This window comes from Crocuta crocuta, unplaced genomic scaffold (assembly GCF_008692635.1).
Source record: "Crocuta crocuta isolate KB4526 unplaced genomic scaffold, BGI_CrCroc_1.0 scaffold95, whole genome shotgun sequence".
Taxonomy (NCBI): Eukaryota; Metazoa; Chordata; class Mammalia; order Carnivora; family Hyaenidae; genus Crocuta; species Crocuta crocuta.
This window is the reverse complement of record NW_027530971.1, coordinates 6,200,485-6,223,799: the sequence shown is the minus strand read 5'-3', so window position 1 is coordinate 6,223,799 and position 23,315 is coordinate 6,200,485. Positions and strand designations below refer to the sequence as shown.

At 42.4% G+C, this 23,315-nt stretch overlaps 1 protein-coding gene across 7 annotated transcripts in view; it reads left to right on the top strand.

The window, feature by feature from the left end:
* SUSD1 (sushi domain containing 1) overlaps positions 1–23,315 on the top strand; it is a 213,353-nt gene that overhangs the window by 1,314 nt on the left and 188,724 nt on the right. For all 7 annotated transcript variants that reach the window (XR_013336457.1, XR_013336458.1, XR_013336461.1 and 4 more), the window contains exons 2-4: positions 1,440–1,595; positions 12,899–13,051; positions 13,988–14,167. Coding sequence is in view for 1 of the 7 variants with exons in the window: in XM_077769870.1 (XP_077625996.1) it covers positions 1,440–1,595; positions 12,899–13,051; positions 13,988–14,167 (489 nt within the window). In the remaining 6 variants the exon portion in view is untranslated. The remainder of the gene's footprint in view (positions 1–1,439; positions 1,596–12,898; positions 13,052–13,987; positions 14,168–23,315) is intronic.

Sequence of the window (23,315 nt, the reverse complement as noted above, 5' to 3'; positions counted from 1 at the left end):
TATGCTGGGCCTCCTGTAATGTGGTGTTAAGTCAAGGGACCTAAGAAATTTAGAATTCTCTACCAACCCAGTGTCCCTCCTGGTGAAATCACCAGGGGAGACGTGTGTCAGAAACTATAGCAAAGGGTGGGAATATGCCATTTCCTGGGCGGCTGGACTTGGGTCTGGAAGCCCCATACAGTGCTCATCAGCTGGCCTGGGTACTTGGCCTGGCTGTGGCTTGAGGGCCTTGTTTCTCTACCATTCCATGCAGATCTCACCGTAGACGGTTTTGACTGTGAACTGTGTTCCATGTTCAGTTACATTTCTAAAAAGATAATACCTATAAGTAAAATGGGGGGTGGGGGGTGGGGAGGAGCACTGGATTTGCGGGGAGGGTACTTTTGCAGTGGTAGGAATTGAATGCAGTTGTGAGGCGCGGTTGAAGTGCTTCCAGGGAACCAGCGCTGTAGTGAAACACTAAACAACAATCAGAAGTCGATGACCCCTCCCCCACCCCAAACAAAACGAAGCTCGCTGGATAGATCAGCTCTGAAAGAATGCATGAGAAATTGGTCACAGGAGTTCTGCTGGTAGGGGCCAGGGCAGAGTCGGCTGAAGTCTGGCCTGCAGGCCAAATTTGGCTGCTGCTTGTTTTTGTAAATAGAGTTTTATTAGAACACAACATTGCTCATTTGTTTCCTTATTGTCTGTGGCTGCTCTCGTGTTCCAGAGCATGGAAACAGACACCGATGATGGACCCTTCACAGAAAAAGTTTGTTGACCCCTGAGCTACAGGACAGAGACAGGAGGGAGGTTTACTTTCATTTTACATCTCTGTCAAATTATAGAATTTAAAATACTCAGGGCAGGCTTCTGTGGACTCCTCAAGCACCCTCTATTTCAGCTCCTTCTCACTGGGTGACTAACATTATTCACATGGGTCATTGACGATTAGCAGGAGCTGTTATTAGCCCTGCTCCCGGATGAGGCTTAAGCACTAATTCCATTGTGTTTCCTGGTAACTCAGAAGTAACGAATTTTCCGGTTAATCACTGGATGCAAAATCGTCCTCCTCTGCCTTTCGTGAAAAAAGCAAGAGGAATGCAGGCCGAGCTGGAAAAGTGGGATGCTGGTTTCCCCAGGCCTATGATAAAATCTTTTTAAATACGGAGAAGTTGAAAAAGAATCCCCTTCCCCCAATCTTCAGCTGAGACGAATGATCAGATGAAGATGTTGGTTTTCTCTTGTGGTTTTATGTAACACCGCGTGCATGCTCCGAGGGCCCTGTGCCCTGCAGCGTGAGAAGCGTGGTGAAAAGCAAAGAGGCTGGGGAGCAGGTCATTGAGACGTTGTCATGGAATAGTAGCGCCTGAGTGTCGCACAGCAGGACAGTCTGGGTGGTTGACTATGCTGTGGACTGATAGCCCTTTCTGTGCGTTGTCTTAATGTATCCGCAGATAAAAACGAGTGCCAGTTTGGAGCCACTGTGGTCTGTGGAAACCACACATCTTGCCACAACACGCTCGGAGGCTTTTACTGCGTTTGCCTAGAAGGATACCGAGCCACGAATAACAACACAACATTCATTCCCAATGATGGCACCTTTTGCACAGGTACTCCAAAAGGGGGCTGCAGTGACGGCCTCCTGGTGATGGCGGGACAGTATCTGAGGTGGGGAGAGGGAGGTGGCGTGGCCAGGGCAGGGTGCGATTTAAGGGAGGGACTCTCCTTTGTTAAGAAGGTCCATGAGGGAAATTTGGATGTGGGCTGAGTATTAGTTAATATTAGGGAATTATTGTTAATTCTGTTAGCTGGCATAACAGCATTGTGATATTTGGGATAATATTCTTTATTATTTTAATGTTTATGTATTTTGAGAGAGTGGGGGAGCGGCAGAGAGAGAGAGAGAGAATCCCAAGCAGGCTCCATGTCCCTTGCAGGGCCCGATGCAGGACTCAATCCCATAACTATGAGATCATGACCTGAGCCAAAATCAAGAGTCAGATGCTTGACTGGTACTGAGCCACCCAGCCAGGCACCCCGATTTGGGATAATATTCTTATTTTGGGAGATGTATGCTGAAGTATCTAGGAGCATATGAATTATCTGCTATTTTTCTGATCTAGAAGGTATCTTAAATGACAAAATGTGAATAATTGTTGAATCTTGAGGGAGTGGGTCTATGGGAGTGAACTGTAATATAATATTTTTTTTCTTGTTCTGTGCATTTGAATGTTACTCTTAGAGGTGGTACCTGCAGGTGGGGTGTTCTGGGGGTGACTGTGGTACACACCACTATGCACATTTGGGCCCAGGGGCTAGACATTCAGATGTTGGCTTCCGGGAGGTCAGAGTGCAGCCATGTTAGAGATGGGGCTTGCCTCTCAGAGGAATGAGGTGAGTGAGGAGTGCAACTTTTTGGGTCTCAGTAGCTTTGAAGCTTTGGGCATATGTTGGTTGAATACTACGGGTCGGCAAAATCCTAATTTTCAACGAGCCCTCTATTAGCCGGACTCTGTTTCACAGCATGTCGTGACACTATAGCTCTTTGATTTTCTAAGAAAATCTATGAACAATAAGGGAGAGGAAAGGCAGGAAAAGACTCCTGGTTCTAAGATGGTTTTGCATAGACTTAATGACTCTGCTTAAAAGCCTTGTGATAGTTAGATTTTCAGGGAAAAGGAAGGGGGAGAGAACATGTTTTATCTCCTTACCCACCAGGAAGGACAGAACCTGATGCTCTGATTCATTCCCCCTCTTGACCTGTACCAAAGTCAAATTCCCCCAAAGGGTAGCACATTTGATTTATTCTTGACATGAATGAACTGCATTCCCTCAGAGAAAGCATTTTGGGATACATTGTTGTTTTAGGTAGCAGATCACTTGCTGCATGATTGCCAGAGTGCAGTGCTGCAAAATTAAATTAGATATGTTAAAAAAAAAGAGATACCAATTAAAAAAAAAAACCAAACCTTACAAGATGATGATGTGGTGTTCAGTTCGTTCACTACACATTTCTCACGCATGGCCCGTGTGTCACGGCTATGTCAGCGGGAGTTGATGGCAGACCACTAATTTCAGTAGAAAGTGCGAGTCGTAGGTAAGCAAAAGGTACTTTCGGGAATTTGGAATCCATGGGGGCTCTTATCTTGAAAGCAGGGAAAGGATCAGAAGAGATTCTGGAGGACATGATACCTGAAACTGTGTTTTCAAGGCTGTGGGAGTGTGCCAGGAAAAACTTTTATAACTAATAGAAGACTGTAGTTCCCAAGGATGCATTTGACTTTAAAACAGTAAGAAGGAGGGGCGCCTGGGTGGCTCAGTCGGTAAAGCGTCTGATTTCAACTCAGGTCATGATCTTCTGGTTCGTGAGTTCCAGCCCTCTTGTGGTTCGTTGGGCTCTGGCTGATAGCTAGCTCAGAGCCTGGAGCCTGCTTTGGATTCTATGTCTCCCTCTCTCTCTGACCTTCCCCTGCTCACGCTCACGCTGTCTCTGTCTCTCTCAGAAATTAAAATAAATAAATAAATAAATAAATAAATAAAACAATGAGAAGGAGAAGAAGAAAGAAATATTTTATGCAGGGGCCAAGTAGATGTCAGCCTATTAAGAACCAGGCTTTCTGGAACAACATCCGGATCTAGGCTCTGCTTCTATTCTACTTCTTGTAATTATTTAGTGATCTTTCTTTTTTAAAAAATGAGATATATGTCACATGCCATCAAATTCACCCCTTTGAAGTATACAGTTTGGTGATTTTTCGTATATTTGCAAAGTTGTGCAGCCATCACCACTATCTAATTTTAGAAGATCTCCATCACCTCAAAAGAAGCCCCATCTCCATCGGCAGTCATTCTCATGACCTTTTCTTTTGAGGTCTTCAGTTATGACTTTATAAGAGCTGATGAATGACTTTTCTCAGCGATACTGAGTTTCTATCAGATCAGTTTCCACTTAAAAAAAAAGGGGGGAGGGGGCGCCCCTGGGCGGCCCAGTCTGTTAAGCGTCCGACTTTCGATTTCGGCTCAGGTCATGATCTCCTGATTCGTGAGTTCAAGCTCCACATCTGGGCTCTGTGCTGACAGTGCGGAGCCTGCTTGGGATTCTCTCTCTCCTCTCTCTCTGCCCCTCCCCTGCTCATTCTCTCTTTCTCAAAATAAATAAACATAAAAAAAAAAAAAGAATCAACAGTCGCCGCAGATACATCAGTGGACTTTAGCTGAGCCAGAGGTTAAGCCGGTTTTGGGGGTGTCAGCAGTAATCCGATGTCTGTCTGGAACCACAGGCTATATAGATCCTGGTTCCTGAATTCCACGAACTCCTGTGACCTGGTGCTTATCCTACTTTGCAGAGTTCAACCCAATTTTAGTAGCTGGTGGCAGGTAGGCCTCTTTGGATGTCACCAGCAAGAGATGAAGAATGAGCTGCAAGCGTTCTAGTTCTGGAGAACCTGCAGACATTCTGGCCCCCAGGGCTGCCCCCAAACAACTTGCAGGGACCGTGGAAACTTTGCAGGGGAAGAGACTGTGTGGCACTTCCAGTGGGAGGGTGGTTTGGCTTGGGTCAGCTGACAGCAAGTGCAGAGAAATGAGATTGATGTGGGAATAGGCGGGCACTGTCGTGTCCCCACCGGCCCGACTCCAGAGAGGCAGGGCCCTACCGGGGGCTGCTGCAAACTGCACACACAGTGTCTTCTCAGTGCCTTTGAATCCCGACATCTTGGGAATCCATCTTGGCTCTGATGGCAGCCGCAGCCTTCTTTCTCATCAGCTCATTTCCCACAGTATCATGGGCCCGATGCCATTTCTTCTGGAGAAATGCAGCAGCAGTTCAGCCTTGACTAGGAAATGGAGAAAAGGGAAGGGGGGCAAGGAGCCTACAGGGAGCAAATGCCTTGCCACCTCGCCATTCCGTCAGTTCCTGGAACCTTCACCTCAAAGCTTGTTTCGTGTAGGTCTGCCTATGGTAAAGTAAACCCCTTCATTCCGAGAGGTAAATCCCTACCCCTGCCAGGACCAGTCCGTGGGTTTCTCTCTCAGGTCAGGAGCCTGTTTTCCATGGGAGCCTTTGCCCACAAGCTTCTCAGCTGCCGTGTATGTTTCAGGTCCTGGCGCAGCCTGCTGTGGCCTTGGGCACAAAGGCGTGGTCCCGCCGACACCCTGCTGGCTGTGTGGGTGTTGCCCAATAGGCTTGCAGCTGTCCTGAGGTTTCTCCCAGGGCCTCTCCGGATGGGATTTTGCTCCCCAAATCCTTTAAATTTATTTATTTTTTAAAAATGCTTTTATTTATTCTTAGAGAGAGAAAGAGAGAGAGACAGAGCATGAGCAAGGGAGGGGCAGAGCGAGAGACAGACGCAGAATCTGAAGCAGGCTCCAGGCTCTGAGCTGTCAGCACAGAGCCCAACGAGGGGCTCGAACTCACAAGCCGTGAGATCATGACCTGAGCTGGTCGAACACTCAACTGACAAGCCACCCAGGCACCCCTCCCCCGTTCCTAATCCTTTGTTTTAGCTTGGTTTCGTTCCTCAAGTGTCATGTTTTGCTACTCCGAAAGAAGGAAGAAACAGGAAAAGCTAAACCTAAGAAAAAGTGCGCTGGGGGGCTGTTGCTCTCCACTTCCCAGAGCGCTGCCCATAGCCATTGGCTGTTTGTCTGCCTTCCCTGTGGAACCCCCCTGACTCCTGCTTAGGTCTCCCAGTGGTGATAGGTGATGATGGCTTCAGGCCCCTGCTTCTAGGAAGGAGAGAGAGGCAAAGGTTCTGAATCAAAAGATGATTAAACCAAAGCTCCATTCCCTTAAATTCTAGAGGCCTTGACTAAGGCACCATCTTTTCTCTTTGGGAATGAAGGGACATGCCTGAGCTCCCCTCCACCCAGAGGTGAGCATCACCTCACTCCACTCTTGCCTCTTGGCTGCTCAAGCCCCAGGGTATGGGTATCCCATATTCTTTCCCAAGGCCCTGTTGAGTGGGGTAAACTATGTGCACATGGTTCTTTTTTGCTCCACTAGTTTAATGTTTTGGAAGGAGTAATTGGGACAGGAGCTTTGGAGCATCTATAAAGTGGGTTTTCCTAAGCAAACTATTGATATTGGCAAGATTGCGAAGGAAATGGGTAACCCTTTGAGTTCAGGCTCTTTGCTTCTGACCAGTGCCTCTCTGAGCAAGACCTTGGAAATGGTTCTTCATTTTATTCAGCTATTACATTAACAAAAGTTGTATCAAGAAGGATGGAGCTGTTACCCTAGGATGGAGCTCTGGAATAGAGTAGAGGTGAATGGGGCATTTAGTTCTGATTGTAGTGATCGTTTTCCCTAAAACAAGACAGAAGCAGGGGCACCTGGGTGGCTCAATCATTTGAGCGGCCAACTCTTGAGCCTCAGGTCATGATCCCAGGGCTGTGGGATCCAGTCCCATGTCAGGCTCTATGCTGGGCGTGGGGCCTGCTTGGGATTCTCTTTCCTCCTTCTCTGTCCCTCTCCCCTGCTCACACTCTCTCCCTAAAAAAAAAAAAAAAAAAAAGATAAGCCAATATGTTTTTCTCCATAAGAAGGAATATAGCTTTAAAAAAGAGGAATATAGTTTCGTTTTTTCCCATTTATTAAAAAAATCACATACTCATGTAGAATACTCAAGCAATTATATAAAAGGATAAAAGAGAAAGAAAAAAGTCATGTAATATTAGCCCAGGGGCAACAGCCCTTTTTTTAAATTAAAATTTTTTTCAAGTTTATTTATTTATTTTGAGAGAGAAGGGAAAGTGCACGCACGAGTTGGGGGGTTGTCGCAGAGAGAGAGGTGAGGGAGAATCCCAAGCAGGCTCTGAACTGTTAATGCAAAGCTCAAGGTGGGGCTCGAATGCACAAACTGTGAGATCATTACCTGAGCCAAAATCAAGAGTCAGATGCTTAACCAACTGAACCACCCAGGCGTCCCTAATAATCTTGGTTTTAAATGAGTATTTGTGTCCCTCTAAACATGGTTTCTTAAGATGTAGGCTTTGAGCTGAACTTCACATTTGAGGAGGGAAGATGGCAGGAAATAAACAATTACTCTCCAGTAATTTTTGTCTTAACCTTCATGGAGTTGGAAGGAACTAGTTCTTAGTTGGCGATGTGGAGAAAAGCAGGCTGTGAGAGCATTTCATGAATGTGAAAGTTCTTCCATGCATTTTTCTCACAGAGTCCGTTCTAAGTCTTCAGATTTTAAAGGTTTCTCCAGGCAAGGGCTTGTGGTTTTTTGTTTTCTTTTTTTTTAATTTTTGAGAGAGAGAGCGAGCAAGCATGAGGGAGGGAAGAGCAGAGAGAGAGGGAGACAGGCTTCAGACAGAATCTGAAGCAGGCTCCAGGCTCCGAACTGTCGGCATAGAGCCCGATGTGGGGCTCGAACTCACGGACCGTGAGATCATGATCTGAGCCAAAGTCAGATGCTTTAACCCACTGGGCCACCCAGGCGCCCCAGGGCTTGTGTTAAATGGGGATTCACAGACTTGCCTCTCTGGCACTCTTGCCAAAGCTAAACTCTTGCCTCTATGACACTCCTGTTCTCGCTAAGGGCCCTCCAGATGGATCTTTTGATTCTGTTCTAGAGCATTCAATTCTAGTGGAACAAGCCATGTGACCACTCCCCAGGCTGCAGCCAAGAAACCCATGAGAGTGTGTGTATGTGTGTGTGAGCACTGCTCACAGCTGCACTCAGGGTTTGGTGAGGGTTCTGAAGGGGTGGCTTATGCTCCAGGGATAACTGAGTCAATAGAAAGGCAAGGCCCATTCATATATTAGCCAACGTGTATTGAGGAACTAATTAGCTTCATTTTACAAAAGTAGTTTAGAAAGGTTAAGGAACAGACCTTGTTGGTCCATCTATTAAGTAGCAGAATCAGTCCTCCAACCTGGGTCTGTTTGACTTTGAAACACGCTTTTAGTTGAAAGGATTAAATCTAGAATGCCAGGGTGCTGGCATCAGGTCAGTGTGTCCTGCTCAGTTTTGCTACTTTCTGGCAAGGAATTGTTCTGGCTGTGGATAAAGTTAGATAATCCAGCCTGTACAATGGGACAAGGAACCCCCCCCCCGCCCCCTTTAATATGTATGTACATTAATAAGATTGCTCACTTGCTCAGAATGTTTTTTCTTCACGAGCAAATGTGTTATAACCTTGGAGGCCCCATGGACTCCACCACATGGAGAAATTATTCTAATGAGCTTAATGTGTTTATCCAGCTAAGATTCTAGAATGGGTTAGAAAAGGGGTGGTTTGTGAACATTAACAGGTAGCAGGGCATTAAGTCAAAATCATGTCAAACTAATCTCAGGGAAAGATGGTAGATACTTGTAGACCTCATTAAGGCAATTGATATCTTTGACAATGTCTGTGGACGAGATAGAATTATTATTTTTATTTTTTAAAATATTTTATTTATTTTTGAGAGAGAGATAGAGACAGCATGAGTGCAGGAGGGTCAGAGAGAGAGGGAGACACAGAATCTGAAACAGGCTCCAGGCTCTGAGCTGGCTGTCAGCACAGAGCCCGATGCAGGGCTTGAACCCACGAACTGTAAGGTCATGATCTGAGCTGAAGTTGGACGCTTAACTGACTGAGCCACCGAGGTGCCTTGAGATAGAATTATTGATTGGATGATGATACAATTCGATTGTAATGGGAGACATGGTGCAGATAGTGGTTAAAAGTACAGTCTTGGAGCCAGAGACCTGGTGTCAAACTCTGGCATTTCCACTACTTAACCTGTGTGACTTCGGCCCAGTCACTTACCCACTCTATGCTTAACCTACTCCGTCCATAAAGTGGGAATACTAATAGTGTCTGTTGTGAGGATTAAAAAAGATGAAAATAATTAGTAATAAATAATGAAGTATTTAGAACAGTGTCTTGCATGTGCAAGCTGACATGCAGAAGTCATTGCTATTAGCACTCATTATAACAATCATTGTTATTAGTCTGTTGAATGACTGTACATAAAACAAACTGATTAATGACCATAGTGACTCATACAGAGTTGACCAGTCTAGAAACTCCAAGTCTTTTCCATACCATTGCTACTTAGCCACATTTTTGCCCTCTATGTCTTGTACTGCTGATTTTTAGAAGTCTACTGAAAAATCCATTTATTCTCACCATCTTTTGAGGAGTCTGGGGTAGGTAAGCAGGCCGGAAAATGATTTCTGGGTCAAAGGTATATGTACGCATTTTACAAATGTACTCCCATTTGGAATACAAAATCTTGATATGCTGAAATGATGGATTCAGTTCTAGAAACACATGTTGGATCCTGCAGTGTTGAAATCATCTCTACAGTTTGTGCTGGATTGAGATTGATTTTATTGCATACTGTTTACATTTTAAGAATCCTTTGTNGAGCACTGGGTGTTATATGGAAACCAACTTGACAATAAACTATTAAAAAAAATCCTTTGTCAACTGTTACCTAAAATTCCACGACTCTGTTATCAACAGTTGTTTAACTGAGTTGTTACTGGTTTCATTTCTTACCACTTTTTGTTAGTAGAAGTTTTTTTTTTTTTTTTAAATTATGTTTTCCGCTTTCTTCACAGTATTTATTCTGATGTTTTTCACTGGCTTGACTACTTTTTAAAATCTTTTTCAGAAAAGAAACATCAGTAGTATAATTTCTGAGATCCTTCATGTTCTNCAAAAGTCGGACGCTTAACCAACTAAGCCACCCAGGCGCCCCTGAGATCCTTCATGTTCTAAAATGTCATTCCTTGGCTTAAATATAGTGCAATGTCTTGTTCCCTTTTCCTTAGAACTCTATAAATATTACTCTATTACTCTCTGGTGTTTCAGACAAGAAGTCTTAGGTCAGATTGTTTTCTTTTCCTCATGGGTTACTGTTCCTTTCTCTCTTCCTTCATGGATTTTTCTTTTATTCCATGAAATTCAGAATGACTTTCATTTTCAACATTCATACCTGTCACCTCAAAAGGCTGTTTGGATGTGAATACATAAGCAGAGGAAATTTTTCCTTTGGTATTAATTCTTATACATCTGTAGCATTCTCTTCCATAATTCCTCTTAAATGGATATTACATATTTTGGATCTGTCCTTATTTATTTATTGTCCTATAGCTTCTGTCTCATATAATTTCTTTTTACTACTTTTTTAAAAAATTTATTTATTTATTTTTATTTTTGAGAGAGAGAGAGAATGGGGGAGGGGCAGAGAATGAAAAGGAGACACAGAATCCTTAGCAGGCTCCAGGCTCTGAGCTGTCAGCACAGAGCCCAATGTGGGACTTGAACTTGTGAACTGCAAGATCATGACCTGACTTGAAGTCAGATGCTTTCCCAAGTGAGCCACCCAGGCACTCCCATATAATTTCTTTTTCCATATGTTTCTGAATAAATCTTCAAGTTGGAATTTGCAAGTTTATTTCTCAGCAGTGACCAACTTGTTATTCAATGTCTCTATTGGGTATTTATTTTTGGCATTCATATTTTGTTTTTAATTTACAAGATCTCATTGTTTTTTTTTTTTTCCCAGAAGCTCCCTTCTTCTTTTTTCATTGATTTTGATATCCTCTCTCTCTCTTTCTTTTTTCTTTTTTTTTAAGAGAGACAGAGCACGAGTTGGGGAGTGGGGTAGAGGCACAGAGAGAAAATTCCAAGTAGGCTCCATGCAGAGCCACACATCGGGTTTGGTCCCGTGACCCTGGGGTCATGACCTGAGCTGAAATCAAGAGTCACACATTCAACTGACTGAGCCACCCAGGCACCCCTCCTTTTTTTTTTTTAAGATTTTATTTTTAAGTAATTTCTTTAAATTTTTTTAAATGTTTATTTATTTTTGAAACAGAGAGAAACAGAGCATGAGTCAGGAAGTGCAGAGAGAGAGGGAGACACAGAATCCGAAGCAGGCTCTAGGCTCTGAGCTGTCAGCACAGAGCCTGACGTGGGGCTCAAACCCATGAATTATGAGATCATGACCTGAGCTGAGGTTGGATGCTTAGCCAACTGAGCCACCCAGGCACCTCTATTTTTAAGTAATTTCTACACCTAACATGGGACTTGAACTCACAACCCTGAGGTTAAGAGTCACATGTTCTCATGACTGNATCATGACCTGAGTGAAAGTCGGACGCTTAACTGACTAAGCCACCGAGGCGCCCCTCATCTGGACTTTTGTATCTCTTCATCTGTGAAGAGTTTTTTGGTCATCTATTACTATGTAATTTGTACTCTCCACCTCCCCTCCCCACACTTCCATTTAATGGCTTGAAACAACAATTTATTATTACTCACAGTTCCATGGCTAGTTGGTTCTGTCACTCAGGTGGAAACATTCAGCTGGTGGCTAGGCTGGGCTGGTAGTTAATAGAGGGTGTCTCTCACATTCTAGGGGCTTGATGCTGACTATCAGTCAGGGCACCTTAGTTTTCCATGTGGCCTCTCTCTTCACATGGTGTTTCATCTGTAGGGCATCCTCTGAATGATGGTGGCTTGCATTTCCTTACAGCATGGCCACTGGATTCCAACAGAGGGAGAGAAGAAGCTGCCACTTGTCTCCACTGTTAGGTTCAGAGCAGGCATAGTATTAACTTCTGCTGCATTCTATTGTCCAAAGCAAGTCTCACTACTTCAAGGGGAGGGGAAATGGATTCCACTCTTGAATCCCCAAGAAAGGGAGGGGAAGGGTTGCTGGCCACCATCCTTGGAGACAGTCTCCCAGATTTTCCCCTACGTCTGATGCCTTAAAGATATAGACTGATCAGAATTGGTAGCTTGTATGGACTCTTTCAGCAATTAAATGAATTGCTGGCTCCCAAATAATGGTCAGTGAGTGATGAGGAGTTCATTGGGCCAAGACCAAAAAAACAAACAAAAGAGAGAATATAGTGAATTTTAACAAAAATCACAATTAAAGAAATTAAAAAGGATTCTAATATTATTTTCTTCCTTTTATGAAATTACAGCATTAGTAGTTTTTGCAAAAACAAAACAAACTCTTTATCTGGCAAAATAAAGTATCAGCCATTTTATACTGGCCTTTAACATCCCAGAGCCGGTTAAGGACCAGGCCTTCTCTGGTCCTGCTCTTCCCTGTTCTTTGCTCCTTTGTCCCCATCCCCCACCACAGTTCTTGCAAGTGTCCTGGGAAAAGTCTCATTTCACTTAAGGTATTTTTTTCCTCTGGGTGAAATAGGTGTGCGTGCGTGTGTGTGTGTGCGTGTGTGTGTGTGTGTGTGTGTCTGATGGAATTCCTAAAGTTTTTAGTTTTGTTTTCCTAAGCCATTTCTCGGGGAAAAAACTGCCAGCTGGCAGAGAGTTTTCCACTCCAGTGTCTGAATTACCATGTGGTTTTTGCCTCCATACCTGATACTTCTGGCAGCTTGTAGTCGAGAGGAGAAGTCTGCCAAGGGGCATGTCTTTTTCCTCTTGAAGCCTGTTTTAAGCCCTTGGAAACTTGGTAAAATTGGTGAGACCCTTTTAAATTTTCATCTGTCTGCCTCACCATCTTATGCTCATGAGCTGGAAAGCATTTTTCAACCTGGTTTAAATTATTTTATATTGGAGTTCTACTCCAGGTATTTTAGTAGGAGGTAGAGGCCATCCTTATTTTGTAGTAATTGAATTTTTCACCATCCTTTTTTTGGGGGGGTTCCTTTTGTTGGGTGTCAGAGAGTTGGTGATGGTGGTTGGTTTTAGTATATTTCCAGAACACATCGACAAGTGTTTATGGAGCACCTTTTGGTACTGTTGGTGTAAAGGACATATGAAAAGAACCTTTGAGGAATAAAATAGAATTGATGATACCATTGTAGACAAATGCATCCATTTTTGTAAGGGTAGATTGAGAATGTGAGAAATGGCAGTCACAACGCCTCCTGCCCCTGGTTTTTTCCTTTTTCTGTTTTTCTCCCCCTTCTTATATTTGGGTCTCAAGACATAGATGAGTGTGAGGTTTCCGGCCGGTGCAGGGAAGGAGGACGGTGTGTGAACACTGATGGAAGTTTCGAGTGCTACTGTATGGATGGATACTTGGCAAAGAGTGGGCCCGAGCCTTTCCACCCGACCAGAGACGCCACGTCATGCACAGGTGGGTTTCTGACAAAGAAGGAATGTTCTGAAGGCGAGATTCTGTTCTCAGATGATTCTCTCCTGCTCTTAGCCTGTGTTTGTGGGGTTGGGGTCTATGTTGGGGATATGAGTGGAGATTATTCCTTTGCACAGCTGTACAACCTATGAAATAAAGCCAATAATATAGGTTAGAAGGGGGCTATCTTATATTTTTAAAAAAAGCTACAGTTAGTAAACTTTAGAGATTTTAAGTTGTAAATAGATATTCTGCTATTAAACGTGATTTATTTATTTATTTATTTATTTATTTATTTATTAAAGGTATAGATTTTTAAAAATGTTTTATTTATTTCTGAGACAGAGAGAGAGACAGCATGAGCAGGGGAGGGTCAGAGAGAGAGGGAGATACAGAATCTGAAAAAGGCTCCAGGCTCTGAGCTAGCTGTCAGCACAGAGCCCGACGCGGAGCTCGAACCCATGAACTGCGAGATCATGACCTGAGCCAAAGTCGGACGCTTAACCGACTGAGCCATCTGGGCGCCCCTAAACATGATTTTAGATAGTAAACATAGCTGATCTGGTAGGGACCAGGAGAAGAAAAGTGACTCTGAAAATTCCAAAGCCATATATATCTTAAGGTATTTTGCAATTCAATTTTTTTTTACTTCATTAGGCTAGGCTTCTCTTTAGCTAGGGTGAATTAGTGAAGGCTGACTGCCAAATTCCATCAGCTTTGTGTATGTACGGATGCTATTACCTATGGAAGGCCAGAAGACTGAATACAGACAATCATTGGAAACATGCCCAGAAGTCAAATGGAAATTAACCAATCTGTAAAATATGGCTCAGGTGTGTGTGGAGGGAGGGGGGATGATAGGGCAGAGGTGGAGAGAGATGATGAATTTTGAAAATTCATATTCACATAGTAATGAATTTGACATTAATTTATTTTCAGAAATAGACTGTGGCACCCCTCCTGAGGTCCCAGATGGCTATATCATAGGAAATTATACTTCTAGGATTGGCAGCCAGGTTCGTTATGCTTGCAAAGAAGGATTTTTCAGCGGCCTGGAAGATACAGTTTCAAGCTGCACAGCCTTGGGCACATGGGAGTCCCCCAAATTAAATTGCCAAGGTGAGTTTTCAAAAGGTTCAGGTTCCTGTCGTGTAACATTTTGAGATTGTTTTCATGTTTCTCTCTAAGTTTCTCTTTAGGGTAGTGAATGAATTAAATAGATCCAATAAATCCCTGTTGTTTGTAATAGATTTTCAGTTGATTCTCTTGGTATTTTCAGGAAAAGTTATCTAATTATCTGCAAATAATGATAATTCCATCTTTTTTTAAATTTTATTTTTTTTAATTTTATTTGAGAGAGAGAGACAGTGCGAGTTGGGGGAAGGGCAGAGAGAGGGAGAGAGGGACTCAAGCAGGTTCCACACTGTCAGAGCAGAGCCTGATGCGGGGCTCAAACCCACAAAACCATGGGATCATGACCTGAGCTGAAATCAAGAGTTACACACTCAATCAAATGAGCCACCCAGGCACCCCTGCTAAATTTCATTTACAATTTTAATGTTGATATTCAGAAGAGAGATTGGCTTATTTTCTCTTTTTGTGCCACCTTTGTTGGGTTTGGTGTCAGTGTTATTCTTAATTTTAAAAGAGAATGTGAAAGAATTTCTTTCTTTATTCTTTGGGCTATTATAAGTAAAATTTTTAAAGATTTGGAAGATTTCACTTGAAAATTATCTGGATGTGGCTTTTTTGGAGAAGTAGCCCTGAGGCTATTAAAAAAAATCCTATACTTATTATTGGCCTAAGTTTCCTATCCATTTTGGTAATTTACAGACTCCTGGAAAATCGTCTATTTTATCCATATTTTCAAGCTTTTTTGTAGAGAGAAGTGTAAAGCAATCTTATTTATAATTTTCTATAGTTACAGCTCTTCATAAGTAAAATATTTGAAACAACCACAAATATCTATTAATAGGAGATTGGTTAAATAAGTCATGGCATGTACCCAAAATGGAATATTATGTAGCCAATAAAAATTACATTAGAAAATAATATTTATTGACATAGTTTAGTCATAACAGTATATTACTGAGTTATCAACTATATGTGTAACATCATAATTTTGAAAGAGTTCATATGTACATATATGCTTACAAAAGTTTAGAAGGGTGTACAACAAAATATGAACAGCAGTAACTTCTGTGGTGGGGGGATCATGGATGATTTTCATATTTGATATTCTTTCTGTATGGAAAGAGTTTTAAATGTATTAGACAAAGTAACAGATTTGTTTCCATTTTTGAAAAAAGAAAAGTTTTCATCGAATTTACTACATAGCTAGGAAATCTCAGTGAAGTGCTTGGCTAAGTTAATTTTTGTTCTGTTCCGATTTGCGGTTCAGGCTCTAAACACATTTTGAGAGTTAAGTATCATCCTGGGGGTTAAGAAATTCTAAAAGTACATTTTAGTTCCAACATTATCTTTCAATGAGTCAATTAAAATGCAGAACTTAGATTAAAATGTGCCATAATGCATATCAAAGAACTCCCTGAGGATTTATATAGGAAAACCCAAATAAAAGAGTGTGGCTTTGAGGACTAGTAGTCATCTGGATTACTGGACTGAGGATGGAGAAGGTTAATTTAGAGGAGAGTACTTGTTACATTCCCCAAAGAACTGTTATTTAAAAGATCTTCCCTCCTTTTTTTCCCTCCTTAATAACTGTTCCGTCTGCCTGCTGACACCTTCCTCCTCCTCCCCCGTGTCACCACATGGCCACCAGCTTCTCAAGGCTGTGCCTGCTCTTCTGAGCACACCCCTTCTTCTTAATTCTTCCTCTTCTCTGGGGCTCCCGATTCTGGGCTGTGTGCCAGCCGGCACTGTATTCTCAGCTCAGAGGGATAAAGCCACAGGAATTGGGAGTTCCACTGAAAACACCAGCAAACTGTGAACTTGAACAGGTATTTGGGAAGGGAGCCGCTGCGTGTTACTGATTCAGCCTTGGTGTCCAATTTAACAGACTTCCTCATCCGAGAAGATACAGTTGTGGATCCCCTTGTTTGCCAATTACGGTGTCTCTGGAGGCTCTGCTGCCATGGCCAGGACCCTGATGCACGGGCCCCCATCTGAGCAGTCCTCCTAGGTGGGGCCTGGAAGCAAGGATGACAGCTTCTGATGCCAGGGCGTCTAGGGCTCCTGAAACCTCAGCCCCACATTTCTGTCAGCCCTCTGGAAAAGACAGAATCAATCTCTCGTTTGCCTTGCCTATTATTTTACTATTACTTGTTAAATTTTCAGAAAAAATGCAGGTTGCACATGGAAGTTTAGAGAACTTAAACTTTTAAAATTGAACCAAGCCAGAAGCAAAGTGAGAGAATCTCTTCAATTGTGTTATCAGCAACAGCAAATCCAGAGTTCAGGTCTGATGCTAGAGTAACTGTAGACCTTGTGACTAAGGAAATCTGGGTCCGGGAGAAGAGAAAAGACAGGTATATCGTGAACTATAAGGTAAGGGGGACCTCCTAAGTGTTAGGTGAGAAGATGGATAAACACTAAGAGTTCTGATGGGAGATAAGGTGGTTCCAGGGAAGAGGTGACATTTGTGCTCCTCTCTTTGAGTAGTTTGCTTGCTGTGTAAGAGTCTGGCAAGGAGTGGTTTGCAGTGTAGGTAGATCAGTTGGAGGGTTCTGGTGGGGCGGGGAAAATCTGTCTTCCAAGATAAAATCCAAACTACTAACCGTGGCTTCTGAAACCAACAGGATTTTGGCCTTTTTGGCTTCTCTACAGGTTACATTTCCCATCATCCTCTTCCAACCACATGTCAAGCTTTTATCAGATTCAGGGCCTTTACACCTGCATCTCCTGCTACTTAAAATACTTGCCAACCATCTTTAAAAAATTTTTTTTATTGTGGTAAAATACACATAATATAAAATTTACCATTTATAAATAGACAATTCAGTGGCATTAAATACATTCACAGTGTTGTGTAACCATCACTGTTTTCTGTTTCCAGAATGTCTTCATTATCCCAAACAGAAACCCTATGCCCATTAAACAATAACCGCTCATTCCTGTGTCCCTCCAGCCACTGGTAACCTCTGTTCTAGGTTCTGTCTCTGTGAATTTGTATTCTAGGTACTTTATGTAAGAGGAATCGTACAATATTTGTCTTTGTGTGTCTGGCTTATTTCACTTAGCATAATAATGTCTTCAGGGTTCATCCATGTTGTAACAGGTGTCAGAACTTCATTCCTTTCTAAGGCTGAGTGATATTCCATTCTGTGTATATGTTTGCTGATGGAGTCTCCCTGTGGTTTACATGGCAAGCTCCTTCTCAGCTTTTAAGTTTTAGCTTCAGTGTCAGCTCTGATGTTATTGTCTTCCTTAGTGCCCAATATGTAAGTATCTTATTTATGATTATTTTTGTGGTTTATGTCACCCCTACTGGACTATAATCTGGGAGCTCTGTGACCTCAGAGTCGTCCTCAGCATGATCTCTCCAGCACCTGGCACCCTGCCTAGCATACCTAAGGCCTGTGGGAGCACCCTGAACCCCCTTCGGAAGAGGGTGCAGACCATGCCTGACATCAGGGAGTTGGGTCCTGAACTGCTGTCTCGGATTACGTGGCTGAGCCCTGCTGAAATCCTAGCCCCCTGTTCTGTTTCAGCCCTCAAGCTTCACGTCCTTTCTTGATGCCACATCTTCTTATTTCGTCTTCTGTGCCTTCACACTTGCTTCTCCCTCGGCATGACATCTCTGGGCTTTGATGAAGCAGGGGCAAGGCCTTGGGGCTGATTCCCAATTTTTCCCATATCCATGCATATGGCCCTCAAAAACTGGGGGGCCCAGCACTGTGGGCTGTTTGCAGAGGCGAGAGCTTCTCCTTTGAGTTGGTTAATGAGGGTGCCTCACAGTTTCTAACGTCTACTAATAGCAGAGCCTTTCTTTAAAGGTGGCCAGCACTTTAAGGTTGACAAGGTTTTCTGTAAACACTATCTCATCTGATCTTTAGAAATGCCTTCTGAGGTGGTTAATAGGGTATTTCTCATTTCACATATATCTATTTACAAGTAATAGTGGGTATGGTTTCCCATTAAGAACCAGAGAGAGGAAGTGACTTACCTTGTTTCACTAGCCTAGATGTCACGATGAGAGCACAAAGCACTTTCTAGAAGGCAGATTCCATGTAGAAGGAACCCTTGTGAATGCTAGAGGTGGGAGACAAGGAGAAGCTGGAGGGCCCGGAAGCACACAGTGGGGCCTGGGACCCACCCAGAAGAATATTTATTGTGGCCGAGTCAAGTCTTCCTCTTTTGAGATTTTCTAAATAGAACCCAATCTCACTTCTGCAAAGTGGAGAGTGTTTGAAAAAGTTGTGACATAAATTGGAACACAGATTAGGGCATTCAGGTGAAGAGCCGCAGACAAGTTTCATTGCGCCACCATCTCTGAACTTTAAGCAGGGGTGGAGACGATCCTGAGACCACATCCAGACCTGTCAGGAAAGCGTGCTGTGAGTGACTCGTGGCCTCTGCCATGAGCGAGCGAGGACAGAGTGGCAGCACACTTATCCGGTGGTTATCCTATGTAATCATATGAAATAGATTTTCTGGCACCCTAACTACATACTGATCCTTTAAAACATTTAGGAAACTGGTATTGACTTCCTTGCTGCATGCAACAAATCTCCTGTGTTATCCTTTTGCCGAGTAAATGCCATTAAAACACATCACTTAACAAATGGAGTCATTACAGCATGCAGCATGAATGATGACACTCTTATACGACTGCCACCGGCTGATGAAGCACGAGCTTTAGAATCAGAGAGACTGGTGTGAGTTTTGGCTGAACCACTTGGGAGTTGAGTAACCAGCTCTAAACTTCTCTAAACTCCAGTTTTCTTCTGTAGTAGGTTATGAGATTGTTTTCATCCTGTGGACTTGTTGTGAAGATTTAATGAGATAATGATATAAAGCACTTGATGCTGTGCTTGATGCCAAGTACCTGCTAGATAAGTATTCACCATCATACTAAGAGCTCAGAAGCTAGTAGGGAGCGGCAGGTAGTTTCTAACTTAAAAACATAAGATCTTCTTTGTGAAATTTCCTACCACACAGTGGGAAGGTCTAAAATCCTCCCGCTTTCATGTTACCTGATCTATTAGTTTTCAGTTAAAACATTCTGTTTACCAATAGAGCATTAAAATGAAGAGTTTTAATGTTATTGTTTGAAAAAAGATTCACACGCTGCTCAAAGCATCCACAACCATATCAGATCTACAAATGGAAGATCCTTAGAGATGTGCTGATAAACTCTTTGTTTCTTCCCAGCACTCATGTTTTCGCCCAGCCTTTCACCTCCTCCGTAGTTTCTGAAGTCTTCAATTTCTAGCTGTTTCCATACTAGACACAATTTGTTGACAATCAGTGTTGTTATGTGAAATGGAAATTTTTTTTTCTTCCGAGTGAGCTTTCGCTGTGAGTATGATCTGAAGGAAATGTACTGTTATCCGAGGAGGCTAACATTCATAGAAGACTTTAGAATACAAAATACATCAAATAGTTTTTTTTTTTTTTCCCTCTACTGCCTTGAGGGCAAGTGGACTTTTCGGTACTAATGAGCTCATTAGCTTAGTTACAGCAGTTAATAAGCTGCTCTTGAGAATGTGCTTCATGGCATCCTGTAACCCTCCCATTTTCCTTTGATGATGGCAATACCATTTTCTAAATGCAGGTTGTCATACCCTCAGATGTTAGATTCCAACCCCCCACATTGATGATCTGTGAAATTTAGCCGTTTAGTGATCCTGGAATGAGGCTCTAACTACATGTGGGCCGGTTAGGAGCAGGCCATAAAGTGCATGAAACTTTGTCGTAAGGTTACACTTCCAGCCCGATTCCTTAGGCTGTATCTCATACATATCCGCATTACAAGGATTAATGTTCATAATAATATTATTATCATGTAAGTGGTTGTATGAACAACTTACATGACTGCAGGGGATATTTTAAAAATATGGGCTATAGGTACGGCCCGTGAAGAGCTTACCATGAAGGAGGGGAAAAGAACATTTTTACAAATGAAGAAACTGTAGGACTAAGTGCTGAATTACCTGATCCTGAACATCAGTACAGTGTAGACTCTGATGTTAACCTGACCGTTTGGACCCTTCCAGCCTGTCACATCACACAAATTTCTAGGCGATACGTAATTCTGCTTTGAATCTAAGGCCCAATAGAGACATTCTGTTACTGTTGTGTAAATGAAACTGATGTTAATATGATTTTCTTCAGTTTTCATATTTGTTGCTGCTTCTCTGCCAGAGCTTTCCATCTACTAGTTTATTTGTCTGGGAAGACTTTTTTGGAGTCAATATCAGTATGTGGAATAGGTCTATCATTCCTTCCCCTGACAGTTGGCAAAACATCTGCTCAATTTATGAACATTATTGGTCATTTTTTTTTCATTCTCAGCTTGAGTATTTATTGGTCTCTAACACAGTCTTAGACGAAGCCTGAGATTACTATGTTATTTCTGAAATCAATCACATTATTGTGCTGAGGTTCATAATAGGAAGCAGCCAATGGGGATTACATTTGTGACACAGTCAGTTGTTGATTAGATGCCATAAATCGCCTATACCTTTCATCAAACAGATTTCCTTCTGGAATATTTTCTTGGGTTGAATATTAAAGCTAGTAACGTGGGTAAACATTTTTACCTTCAAGATATGAAATAGAGTTACAGTGTGTATGTGGTCCTTGAAATTGGCACAGCACATCTTCCCCCAGGGGAGACCGGTTTTGCAGTTGATTATTTGAATAAAATCACAGATAGAGTAGGATAGTAAGGAAGAATTCCCAGCCATCTTCATAATTAGTTGACTGTATTGCTGATAATTATCCAAACGTTGTTCCTTCATAATATAATTAGCCAGAGAAACGTGTGCTTAAATGAACACTCCTAATGCATTATCTACTGCAAATTTGTGCTCTTTATTTTTTCTTTCCTTTGGATATAAACTGGTTTTTTGTTTTTGTTTTTTTAACTTTTTTAATGTTTATTTATTTTTGAGAGAGAGAGAGAAAGAGCATGAGTGAGGGAGGAGCAGAGAGAGAGGGAGACACAGAATCTGAAGCAGACCCCAGGCTCTGAGCTGTCAGCACAGATCCGGACATGGGGCTCAAACCCACAAACCATGAGATCATGACCGGAGCCGAAGTCAGATGCTTAACTGACTGAGCCATCCAGGTGCCCCTAAACTGTTTTCTAAATGCTTATTTCCTTGTGATAGTGAAAGTTTTGGGCATTTCATGTAGAACCATATTTTTATTTAATTTTTATTATTATTTTTTTTAAGTTTATTTATTTATTTTGAGAGAGAGAGAAAGTGTGTGTGCATGTGAGCAGGAAAGTGGCAGGGAAATTGGCAGAGCAAGAAACCCAGGCAACCTCTGGAGCCTGATGTGGGGCTTGAACTCGTGAACCATGAGATCATGACCTGAGCTGAAATCAAGAGTCGGGCGCTTAACCATCTGAGCCACCAAGGTGCCCTAGAATCACATTTTTATTACTGCCTATTGCAACCTCTGTTGGGTTGATTTAGGAGTATTTCTTAATAGTAGCCACCTACTTTCTTGGTACTATTTGGTCTGAGGAGAAGCAGCAGTAGCTGCCATCTCTCTTAAGCATGGTGGGGATATCTGTGACACAGCCATGTGCCAGGTCAGAACCAGGCCAGGCCCCCGTCAGTACTAAGAAGGCTTCAGGGTATCACACTGATGCAGGGGTAAGTCTATTTCCAGCAGCTGCCTTGCTCTGGAAAAGCTTGTGGAGGCAAGATTTGTTAAAGGGAGTTGTTACAGAACACGTCCATACGGATTTGAATGCTCCTTCATGCAACCTTTTCTCCTGATGCTTGAGTGGACCCCTTAATTGTGAGGCTTTCGAGATTTATTTATTTTATTTTTTATTTTTAAAAACTTGTTTATTTTGAGAGAGAAAGAGCAAGCGCTCATGCACGAGCACGCACGAGTAGGGGAGGGGCAGAGAGAGAGAATCCCAAGCAGGCTTTGCACGCTCAGCACAGAGCCTGACATGGGGCTCAAACCCATGAACAGTGAGATTATGACCTCAGCCAAAACCAAGAGTCAGATGGTTAACTGACTGAGCCACCCAGGCACCCCGAGGCTTTCCATATTTAATGGACCTGGATTTTGGGGTCATACATCCCATGGCTTGAATATTGGCTCTATCTTTTACTAGTGGTATGATTTTTGAATGTGATATAAGCTCTTAGGAGCTCTTAGGGGCTCTTAAGCTCCATATTCACATCTATAACGTACGTGAGAAAAAAACTATCTGCCTTGTAAGATTTTCCGTGAGAAATCAATTAGATAGTGTATATCTAATAGACTTATGTTTAGTAGGATTTTGATGAATGCTATTATGATTAAAATTATTGAGGCTTGAACAACATTCCCAGAATTCCCTGGTACAAGACTGATACTAGTTTTTGCGAGTCTTTTACTCTGTTTTCATCTACTTGGTGTTTGGTAGGTTGGATAGCAAATGCAGAGGTAATGTATACCTGTCTTGTTATTTATACTTAAAACGTACTGAGGTCTGTTTCCTTCCTCAGGGGCTGTTATTCATATCAAAGTAACATTTGTTGCATCTTGAAGAATGATAAAGTAGCAGCCTGCTATCTATGAACAGTTCTTTATTAAGTATTTACTATGTAAAACATACTATTTTTTTTAAAGAAATGTATGATTGTTTTATTTATTTAAAGGTTTTAAAATATTTATTTTTGAGAGAGAGAGAAACAGCATGAGTGGGGGAGGGCAGAGAGAGAGACACAGAATCCAAAGCAGGCTCTAGGTTCTGGGCTGTCAGCACAGAGCCCAATGTGGGGCTCAAAACCACAAGCTGTGAGATCATGACCTGAGCCGAAGTCGGACACTTAACTAACTGAGCCACCCAGGAGCCCCTAAAACATACTATTTCAAGTAGGCATTATGCGGGTGCAAGAGATTATAAAATAAAGATTCTGTCCTTTATGAGCTGGCTATATATCTGGAAAGACATAATATATTCATAGAAAGACATTAAACCCTCAAGCAAGTGATGGTAAACGGTAGCTATTCATACTAGTATTTCACTTAGGTTCTCAGCCGAGGGTATGCATAAAAATCAAACTTGGAACCTTGTAGAAATGTGGTTGCCAAGAACCGAACTCAGTACTACTGATTCAGAAGACTT